Source organism: Mustela nigripes, chromosome 16 (assembly GCF_022355385.1).
Source record: "Mustela nigripes isolate SB6536 chromosome 16, MUSNIG.SB6536, whole genome shotgun sequence".
In the NCBI taxonomy this organism is placed as follows: Eukaryota; Metazoa; Chordata; class Mammalia; order Carnivora; family Mustelidae; genus Mustela; species Mustela nigripes.
In genome coordinates, this window is record NC_081572.1 from 3,403,030 (window position 1) to 3,413,895 (window position 10,866).

Here is a 10,866-nt window from a genome sequence, read left to right on the forward strand (position 1 = left end):
ATTGTAACCCGTTTCATCACCGGCGAGTCAGCAGGGCTCAATGCAGAGCAGGTGCTGGGTTTGCCGGAGCCCCTCAGAAGGGGCCGGAAGGCAGTGTGCCGGGCTCGGGTGCTTCCCAGGAGACAATCCCCAGCGGGGCCCCCGCCCTGCTTCAGTGGGACAGCTCCCGTGACCCCTCCCTCCGTGTCTAAACCTCCCTCTGCCCTGCCCCCACAGCCCTGCCCCCTTCTGCAAGCCCCTAGCATTTTTCTTCACCTCTTGGCACCTGATCTTCCGTCCTCCACCAAAACCTTCTGGAGGCGCACACTTAGCTCCCAAATGGAGTCTAAAACTTTTCTAAGGCTGCCACCCCTGCCGCCTGGGAGCACCTACACATACGCACTCGCAGAGCACATCGTGCAGAGAGCGCACAGCTCACCAATACCGTTTGTGCGCGCCGCGAGGAGGGCTGACCAGGGCCAACGGACGGTACTTCTCGCTAAAGAAGTCCTGACATGTCCTGCGCCTGCGAGTATCTTGTTAGAAAGCAGCCTAATTTGACGCGTAGTCAATACTTAAGTGGTAGAACTGAATTTCTGAAGGAAGTAAAGATGAGAAAGCATGCTCTCTCCTCCAGCCCCGTGGACCTGGGCCTCGCCCGGCTGGTCCCCCCCGCCCCTCCTGCCACCTGTGAGGCAGCCAGCAGAGGCAGGACTTGGGTCCTCTCCTGCAGGACACCCTGGAGATGTGCACCAAGGAGATCGAGTTCAAGTGCATCCTCTTTGCCCTGTGCTACTTCCATGCCGTGGTGGCCGAGAGGCGCAAGTTTGGGGCCCAGGGCTGGAACCGGTCGTACCCCTTCAACAACGGGGACCTCACCATCTCCATCAACGTGCTTTACAACTACCTGGAGGCCAACACCAAGGTGAGGGTGTGCCTGGTGCCCCAGGGGTTCTCCGCACCCCGTCCGCCCCCGTCCACTGTCCAGGGCTCAGGTGTAGGGCGCATCCCGCAGCATCCTAAGCCGAACAAAACCTGAAAACCAGAAGTCCCAAGACTCCACCCAGAAATGAGCCAGGATGACTGTCGCCCTGTCCCTGGCCTCCAGCCCTGCGACACTTGTCAACCGTCTGGCAATTCTTTGCCTTGCTAGCACACTCCAGGGGGGCAGGCATCTCTGGGGGGCAGGGACGAGGAGGGGCCTCCCTAGTGCGTGGTCAGTGTCCGTGACAGAACCCAGGTCCAGACAGAAAACAAAAACAGTCTCCCTGGAGCACGCGGGCACCGCTCTGATTTTCCTGACGATGGAGACACGTGCTAAGTGCTCTGCGGATGGCCTCGGAGGACGGAGAAGCTGCGGACGGAGAGGGGCCTTGCCCAGTCCCCTCGAAGACTCTACAGCACGGCCTGGGGCCCCCAGGGGAGGCAGGCGCCTATGCAGCCCAGGAGCCTTGGCTCCTCCTCACTCAGCCCCCAATCGGCAGTGATGGAACAGTGGCACAGCAGCGGTGACACCTGGTGGGGCAGGCAGGGGCAGGAAGACCAGCAGCAGGACCAGGCAGCGCCCATCCCGACGGCCAGTGGCACGGTGGCGAAAGGCGCTGGGGTCTAGGGCCCCAGGCTTGAAGCCCAGCTCTGCTTCTCACTCGCTGAGACCTCCCGGGCACCGAGGCTCAAGCTCTGGGGGCTGGGTGAGGAAAGTTGCCCTGCCGGGTGCAGGGGTGCTGGCCCCGGGACACCTGCCTCTTTCCCACTCTGCTGTGAAAAACTTAAGATGTGAGCGGAGGGGAGGGAGACCAGGGCCAGGGCAAGACAGCAAACACACCCGTGCCCGTCCCTCCCTGCGGGCGGCCTGAGAAGGTCTGACGACCTCCGACGACGACCACCACCACCGCTCCCCCGGCCCTGACGGCGCAGGAGGTGGGCCTCCCTGCCCTGCCATCACCGAAGTCTAAGCCCAGCACGCGGTGCACCGGCTTGGTTCCTGGCGAAACCGACGCCTGGAGAAGACAGGAGGGCAGAAGGGGCCAGCAGACAGCTCTCCCGGGGATGGAGGGCTGGGTCCACTTCGCATAGAGCTGAGCTGAACACTGGCAGCTGCCTCCCGGGTCTTGGCAAGAAGCAGATGCCGGGAGGCGCCATGAGGGAGCGGTTTGGCCAGACGTTTCCCGGGGAGATTCATGTGGGAGGAACAGTGCTCGAGTTTTTTGAAGACGCTGATTCAGATACTTGCCCTGTTATACACACACACACACACACACACAGCCGAGGTGGGGAGGAGGTGCCACACCGTCCGCTTCAGTCACCTCCAGACAGGAGGAAATGACAGGAACGCACGTCCTGCCAAGCAGGGACCTGGGTGCACCGGGCCCATGGTGGCATGACCCCTCCTCTGTCCGCGCCACAGCCGCAACGACATTAAGTGACAAAAGGACACGGTCCTGAGCATTGGTCAAGAGCAGAAACCGACCGACACAGGCTCTCGAGGGGACGCCGGGTGCCCTGTCTCTGACAAGCGCTCCGGGGCTCCCCCGGCAAGAGTGGGAACACGGGCGGTGTCCGCCCCTGCTCGTTAGAGCCACAGCCCCGCTCCGCAGGGAAGGGCGTCCCTGGGAGGCAGCCCCAGGGCCGGAGGGGCCTGAGGAAGCAACAAGTGAAACGCACAGACGCAGACACGCAGCTCCGCACGCCCCGAGAAGTCGCTAAAGGACAACTCAGAGAACACTAACATTCCGAGTGAAATTCAGGACACCGAATCAGGCCACTGAGTCCACAAGTTCTTCACTCCATCCGCCGGGTCAGGAGGCCGTCCGCCTGCACCAAAACGCGCGACGCCGGCCGCCGCCGGCAAAAGCGCGGAGCAGACGAGCGCACAGGACAGCTTAGCGTTCGCCATTCTCACGATGACCATCTGCCGGAACAATCTCGCTTCCATGGCCGTTCGCAAACCTGGAATCACATACGTGCCACTGTCTGCAGCTCCTGAGACGCTCCGGCCGGGTGTGCCGTGCTGGCACCTGGCAGCCAGAGCCCACCCCCAGGGCTTCGTGGAGGCGGCGGCGAGGAGCAGCGGTCTGGGTTGAGCGTGAGGCCAGGTGGCTGCGCTCTGGGCGCTGTGTCACCCGTCTAGAGTGCACCGCGGGGCCCGCAGCTGTACGGAGCTGCTGGGAACTCGAAGCCAGCAAGCTCCGCGGGACCGGAAGGGAGGCCCAGCGATGGAGACATCGTGAAGGTGTGACGGATGGGCCCTGTGGCCGAAAGAAAAGGTGCCTAAGCGTTGACACCCCGTCACCACAGAGTGGAACCGCTCTGGGCAGGTGGTCAGTGCACACAGTCATGAGTGCCCACGTGCTTCTGAGCTAGGGAGACACCAGAGGCCCATGCGAGGGAGGGAATGGGGGCTGCAGGGTTGGCCTGTGGAGCTGGAGGTCCTGGCACACGGCCAGTGGTCATGGTCAGGGCAGAGGCCAGGCCACAGGCAGAGGGGAGCTGCAGGGCAGCCCTCACCAAAGGAGCCAGAGGCAGGAGACGGCCAAGGAGGGGCTGGCCGCCGGGTCAGACACCGGACAACGGGGGGATGGAAGGCGAGCCTTGGACCTGGTGACACTGCAGAGCGGCGGGCCAGGCGGGAGCTGGGGTGACGGGAGAAGCTGGGCCATGCCCTAATGGCTAACTGCCAAATCTCACGGACCCCGAGGGCCAGGGCGCTTCTAACCGCTTCCGTCCTTCCTAAGGTGCCCTGGGATGACCTCCGCTACCTGTTTGGAGAGATCATGTACGGCGGCCACATCACGGACGACTGGGACCGGCGGCTATGCAGGACGTACCTGGCAGAGTATGTGCGGGCAGAGATGCTGGAGGGCGAGGTCCTGCTGGCGCCAGGCTTTCAGATCCCCCCCAACCTGGATTACAAGGTGAGGGAGTGGTTTTGCTGTCCTGGCCAGCTCCGGGGCCAGCCTGACGTCGCAAACGGGGTATCCGTGGTTGAGCTCCAAGAAGCCAGGCAATGAAAGTGAGAGCCAGCTCTAAACAGCCTCGGGGGTGGGGGGCACATGGAGATGGTTCATGTAACTGGGGGGTTCAGGAGGCAGCCAGAAAGGGGGTTTGAGAACCAAGCGGGTTTGTGAGAGGGCAAGGCACGGGCAGAACCCTGGGTCAGAAATGCTTGACGGGCGGGTTCTGGCTAGCACAGCCTCAGCAGCCTGCCCACGCCCACCCCTTCTCAGGGTTACCACGAGTACATCGATGAGAACCTGCCCCCCGAGAGTCCCTACCTGTACGGCCTGCACCCCAACGCAGAGATTGGCTTCTTGACAGTCACGTCAGAGAAGCTGTTCCGCACCGTCCTGGAAATGCAGCCCAAAGAGACGGACTCCGGGGCAGGCACTGGAGTGTCTCGCGAAGAAAAGGCAGGAGGCTTAACGGGCAGGGCCCGGAACCTGGGGTCGAGACGTGCACCCCCAGAAACTGGGATGGAGCTGCGAGCTGGCTAACAGGCCCAGGGGTGCTGCCCAGGGGCTGTCCCCCCGACCCCAGGCCTGACTTTCTGCAGCCTCTAACTTGGCACAGTTGGTGTGCAAGCAGCAAGCGGGGGGGGGGGGGGGGGGCCTCCTACCCAGATGAAACAGAACAGCCCCTCCCCGTGAGCTCGGAAGACCCCAGGGGTCATCCCATTAACACTTGAAGAAACAGAAAAACTTCAGGCAGCTTAAGAGCTTTTAACCTGTTCTCGCTTGTCTGCATCGCCTCTGCCGCCCCGTGAGCAGTTACCACCTTCACGCTGCTCAGTAACTTCTGGGCAAGCTCCGTCAGCAGCCAGCAGCGTATGGGGCTTAACCAGTAACAGCCCGTTCTGGGCTGCAAGACCCTCAGTGCTGTGAGGCCTCATGGCCCTTTCTCGGCCTCACTTCTGGCGGCCGAGCTGTACACAGCCCCGCGTGCGTCCCCTCCTGGAGAGGGTGTGACCAGCAAGCTCCTGCAGAAGCCCCGAGAGACCTGCAGGTCACAGTCGTATGGGTGGCAGCTGATCTGACCCAGGGTTGGGTTTGGGTTGGGGAGCCTGTACACTGGGGAACGTCTGCAGGAACCAGGCTAGGACACCCTGCAGCTCCCAGGGGTATGGTCCCATGGCCTTGACAACAGGACCAGAACATTCAAAGCCCGTTGGCGGAGATTCCCTCCTCTGGTCAGACAAGCAGCTGCACCTCCGTGACCCTGACCCTTAGGCAACTCCGCCGCCCCTGGCTCCCGGAACCCTCCCTGCGAACCTCCGGGGCAGGCTCTCTGACGTGGACGCTGGGCGGGGGCTGGCAGGCACAGGCAGTGACGGGCTTGTCGGGGACTGACTTCCAGGTGAAGGCAATCCTGGAGGAGATCCTGGAGAAGGTCCCGGAGATGTTCAACATGCCTGAGATCATGGCGAAGGCGACCGAGAGGACGCCCTACGTGGTGGTGGCCTTCCAGGAATGTGAGAGAATGAATATCCTCACCAACGAGATGCGCCGCTCGCTGAAGGAGCTGAGCCTGGGGCTGAAGGTGACATGGGACAGCCAGGACCCAGGCACTGGATGCAGGAGGCGGGCGGGCCACTGCCGGGCACTGCGGGACACGGGGCCCCGGGCCCTGGGTGTTGGTGCAGCACTGCTCCCTCTGGGTTCCCGGGTCTGGAGCTGCGGGCCCGCCGGGCTGGGGGGCGCACATCTTCCTGGGACTCGTGGCATGGACAGGGTGAGAGAAACAAGGCGTGGGACCTGCCAGGACCACGTGCCCCCAGCACCGCACCCATGTGTGTCTCAGGGGGAACTGACCATCACGACTGACATGGAAGACCTGTCCACGGCGCTGTTCTATGACACCGTGCCTGATCCATGGGTGGCCCGGGCCTACCCCTCCATGATGGGCCTGGCGGCCTGGTATGCCGACCTACTGCTCCGCATCAGGGTGAGGCCACTCTCTCCAGGCGTCCCAGCAGACCCCCACCCCCGGGGCCAGCAGAACATGGGCTATGAAGGGGGAGTGTGTCCCCGCCAAAGGCCTAGAGGCCCCTACCGGCCTGGCCTTTGTCAGAGCAGGGCCGGAAGGGCCCGGCCCGCGCCACACAGACACCCAGGATGCAGGCGCCTCCCACATCAGGGAGGGGACAGCAACCCGAGAGCCCTCTCCGCCAGAGCCCACGGCCCCTGCAGCACCCATGAGGGGAGCCGCCTCGTCAACGCCCCCTCTGGGACCCCACACGTCCTCGAACGAGAAGCCCCTCTCCAGACCCTGCTCTTCCCGTCCCTCGTGTGAAAGGGAGCCGTGGGCACCGGGCTCGGCTGAAACACGTTTCTGCCAGGAGCTCGAGGCCTGGACGACGGACTTCGCCCTGCCCACCACAGTGTGGCTGGCCGGCTTCTTCAACCCCCAGTCCTTCCTCACGGCCATCATGCAGTCCATGGCCAGGAAGAACGAGTGGCCGCTGGACAAGATGTGTCTGTCTGTGGAAGTGACCAAGAGGAACCGGGAGGACATGACGGCCCCGCCCCGGGAGGGCTCCTACGTGTATGGGCTGTTCATGGAAGGTAACGAGAGTGCGGGTCTGAGGAAGCCTCCAGAGCCAGTCCTGCGGGGCTGGAGGACAGAGACTAGCAGGGAGGGGCAGGTGGCGGAGGCAGGCAAAAGGGGTGTGTCAGCTCGAGGCCTGATGCTGGTGGAGACGGCACGGCTCCAAGCGTGCTCAGACAGCATTGGGGGACCAAACCTGCAGCAGAGGGCAGCCGGCCTGGCTCTGTTGGGCCAGAAACGGCAGGCGCATCCTCAGGAGCGAGCACCTATTTCAGAGTGGTGAGGAGCACGGCCCTCCAAGGAGGGCCTGGGGGCAGGGAGCCGAGGCAGATGGACTTCTGGGGGTGCCAGCATTTCCACCGCAGTCCCAGCTCCGCGGGGACCGGCCAAGGAGCTGCACGAAGGGCACTGGCCGCCCCCACAAGCCCGTCCTGAGTTGGCGGATGCCACAGGGCTGCCAGGCAGCCTGGTCCCTTAGACCTGTCGGGCTGAGAGCCAGCTTTTAGACCACAAACTGTCCCACTCGGCGACTGATGCCACCCCCTTACCTGTGGGACATCAGGGCTTAGCCAGCAAGGGCTAGGGCTCCCCAGTCCCCACATCAGAGACAAGCACGACAGAGGCCGCTCTCCATGTTTATTTTGGAATGACAGACAGGAAACACAAACACCATTAACAGGCTGAGTAGAAATGATAGCAGTTTGGTTAAAGGCAAGTCAAAGTTGCGCGTGCACTAGATTGGTGCCTGCGCGTGCACACGCAGACAGAGCGATGTGCATGTGGCCTCCGGGGATTTCCAGCTGGAGCCACCACTTCCTGCCTCTGAGGCTGACAAGGCTGACCGGCAGGTTCCGAAAACACCACATACGTGAACAGGTGGCCCCGAGAGCTTGAGGCGGTGCCATCCCTCAGAGGCACGTGGCGGGGTCCCCGCAGTCCCCAAGGGCCCAACACTCTGCCGGGTTCTATGCTCACAGCCACACGTCTGGCCGTGCCTGCGCTGGCCCAGCCCCCAGCGTCCCCAGCACCCCAGCTCATGGCCAGCATGCCACTCAGCACCCAGGCACGGCCTCACAGGCCACCCTGAGCTCACGGTGCTGTCCTGCAGGAGCTCGCTGGGACACCCAGACCGGAGTCATCGCTGAGGCCAGGCTGAAGGAGCTGACGCCGGCCATGCCCGTCATCTTCATCAAGGCCATTCCTGTGGACCGCATGGACACCAAGAACATCTATGAGTGTCCCGTATACAAAACACGCATCCGCGGCCCCACTTATGTCTGGACCTTTAACCTCAAGACCAAAGAGAAGGCCGCCAAGTGGATCCTGGCGGCCGTGGCCCTGCTCTTACAGGTCTAGTGTAGCTGGTGCTCTGGGTCCCCAGGCCGGGTCCGAGCCCCAACTTCAAGCTGACAATTAGAAACTCAGCCCCGTAACTGTTACTTATTTTTACAGGAATTAATAGTTGCTATTTGTTCTAAGTGACCCTGGCATCTTGGAAGCATGTCAAGATGGGCAGGCCAGAAAGGGGGGTGCACAGAAGAGGGGGGCCGGGCCAGATTAAAACAGTAACATCACTAAGTTGTGCTCGTCTGATTCACTGGGGCTGGGAGCCTCCCGTTCCCACCGCTGAGGCAAGCCCCCCAAGAGCCCTGCAGCCCGGAGGTCAGGCCCACGTCCCTGTGCCCACTAGCCACTCAGAGGTGTGGGCACAGCAGCCACGGGCCCTGGCCCGATGGGCCACGCAAGTGCCCTGCCAGCATGGGGCCAGAGCGTTCCACACCAACGGGAACTGCCACCTCCACAGTCCCCAGAGGTGCCGTTCCCTTCTCCTGAGGACCGAGAACCTTTCTTGACTCAGACAAAGTCTCCTCCCTCCCGGGTCCCAGGCGCTGAAACAGGCCAGTCCAGACGTGACTTGGCCCCATCCACCACCCACTTCCTGAGCATGCGCACAGAACACCGTGAACTCGGTTCCCGGGCCCACCTTCAAGTGCGTCCTCAGAGGTGACAGGCTCATCATATCCACAGTAACTCCCAGAGGCCGGGAGTCCCTTTCCAGGAGGCACGGTGCCTTCCTTTCCTCCCCCCCCGCAGTCCCCACATCCTGGGGAGTCCCCACCACACCCCGACTGCGGCCGGGATTGCTGAGGCACAGACAGCGCCAGCAGCAGAGAGCCGCTGTTTGTCAGCCGGGGGTCCTGAATTCCCCGGGGGACACGTGCTGCAGCGGATGCAGGAACACCGAGAACCCCACCCTCTGCTCCATCCCCCAGCCAATCTGTTTCAGGTCCCGGAACCTGTCCAGAGAGACAGGACTACGGAAAACCACCGGCCGGAGGAGAAGCGCCCCAAGCACTTGACCTACTACACCTGAGGGCTGGTGCGTGCCGGTCCCGGGGCTGCCGTGGGATGACCTGGCTGACGCCTCGGGCCCTGACTCTTCATGGCCATTCCAGCCAAGTGAGCAGGCTGCCATTCGGGGCTGGCCGGGCTGGCGGCTTACAGACGAGCAGGGGAGTGGTGAGCCGGCACGGCAGGGGCGCGAGAAAGGCAGCTGGCAGCCTGCTAACTCTAGGGGAAGCCTGACTCCCTGATGTTCTCGGGCTCTCATGCAGGGCAGAGGGGGTCCTCCAGGAACACCTGGCCTCAGGCTAAGTTCAATCTGATCCTGAAGTTTTGTGACTACTGTTTCCCAAACAGTGTCACTGGAACCACAAGAGAGGAGACTCCCCAAGACCTAACTCTCAGGGTAACAATCACAACAGCCCTGGGGCCTGGTGGGGCTCTAAAAAGAGAAGGAAAAACGCCCCTCAAATCCTGGTCAGGGAGCAGGAGGCTGAGGGTCCAACCCCTCTGGGGCAGCATGGCAGGAAGGTGGAGCCACAGCAGTGGCTGCTGGGTGGCCCCTCTGCTGGCCAGGAGGGGTCACTGCTGCCCTTCGCGGCAGAGCTGCAAAGCCAGTGGCCACCACTCCTGGGACTAGAGAAAAAACTACCAGTGGCCATCAAGCAACTCATTTTTAATCCCTGGTAATAACCACAAAATGGGAAGGTTTTGCAATTTTGCCTGTAGAGTCTGAAATAAAACAGCCATTCTTCCGCACATACTGCGGTTAGCCGACAAAACGACTTCCCAGCCCAGATTTCCAAGAGATGATTCACCTTTGGGTTGCAATCCAGTGACAGGGACCCAGGGACTGTGCCTCTCTAGGTGCTATGGGCCCTGGAGCCCCTGCCTCTGGGGGGTCCGGAGATGGTCCGCAGAGACCAAGGGAGCAGCCGAACATGGAGGGCAGAGGCCCCGATTGCTCAAGCCGGGCTGTGGCACGATGTTGACTCCGGTCCAAAAGAATCTGCAGGATGTGAACGCTGTTTACCGAAAGCCTCTCTCCAAGCAGAAACCCAGTGCCCCTGGCTCATTCTTTTGGCTTCTCTAGTCTACTTGTCCCACAGGACAATTTAATAACTAGTTCGAAAGCAAACATGTTAAGTGACGTACCGCTGCCCCAGAACAGCAGAGCCACAGCCACTGCCGCCCCCCTGCTCCCGGTTCCCAGCCACGAGAGCCTGCAGATCCGCCGGCCCACTGGGGGTGGGGGGGCTGCAGATGCACTGACAAGGTGCTTCTAACACTGGAGCACCCCAGGCACAGCCAGGCTGTGCGGACAGGCCAACCCCCACTTCCAGAGCCCCCCAAGGGGACCACCAGCAGCCGCCAGCCCTCGCCAGCCCTCGGGCAGGGTGGAAAGCTACTGCCCCCGCCCAAGGAAGAGCTGCCACAGCCGGGGGCCCCAAAGGCCTTCTCTCAGGAAGGTCTTTCTCTGTGCAAGGTTCAAGCACCTGGAGACGCAGAGATTAGGCAGCAAGGTTTTGAAATCTGCTCCTGGAGACACAGGGCAGTTGGGGCAGGCAGAAAGCCAGGCCTGAGACGAATCTACACGCTACGTGTTCTGAAGATGCTGAGCTGTGAGATGATGACCCACACCGTGTTTTAGGCAGATGCAGTAAAAATAAGGCTCACTCTTCCACAAAAAAATTGCAAAGAAAAAAGAAAAATGAGGGGAGCCCACAGACAAAAAGAGACTTAGGTGACGCGTCACCGTCCCACACAAGGTCTGGACCTTACCCGGAACCTCAAGTCCAACACATGGAAAAACTGTAATAAAAAAATATCAGGCGGGCGCCTGGGTGGCTCAGTGGGTTAAGCCGCTGCCTTCGGCTCAGGTCATGATCTCAGGGTCCTGGGATCGAGGCCCACATCGGGCTCTCTGCTCAGTGGGGAGTCTGCTTCCCCCTCTCTCTCTGCCTGCCTCTCTGCCTGCTTGTGATCTCTCTCTGTCAAATA

At 62.0% G+C, this 10,866-nt stretch overlaps 2 protein-coding genes across 5 annotated transcripts in view; one reads left to right on the top strand and one right to left on the bottom strand.

The window, feature by feature from the left end:
* The window catches only part of DNAH17 (dynein axonemal heavy chain 17), a 91,566-nt gene extending 82,064 nt beyond the window's left edge, over positions 1-9,502 (top strand). The window contains exons 74-80 of the mRNA XM_059379091.1: positions 713-904; positions 3,714-3,893; positions 4,206-4,388; positions 5,332-5,514; positions 5,776-5,919; positions 6,314-6,539; positions 7,631-9,502. Coding sequence (XP_059235074.1) covers positions 713-904; positions 3,714-3,893; positions 4,206-4,388; positions 5,332-5,514; positions 5,776-5,919; positions 6,314-6,539; positions 7,631-7,878 — 1,356 coding nt within the window. The 3' untranslated portion in view covers positions 7,879-9,502. The remainder of the gene's footprint in view (positions 1-712; positions 905-3,713; positions 3,894-4,205; positions 4,389-5,331; positions 5,515-5,775; positions 5,920-6,313; positions 6,540-7,630) is intronic.
* Positions 7,145-10,866, bottom strand: part of PGS1 (phosphatidylglycerophosphate synthase 1) — a 36,616-nt gene continuing 32,894 nt past the window's right edge. For 2 of the 4 annotated variants that reach the window (XR_009400241.1, XM_059379092.1), the window contains one exon: positions 7,145-7,723. The gene's annotated coding sequence lies outside the window, so the exon portion shown is untranslated. Of the gene's footprint in view, positions 7,724-9,776; positions 9,875-10,866 lie in introns of those variants that run through there. The other 2 variants (XR_009400242.1, XM_059379093.1) reach the window with 1 other exon arrangement.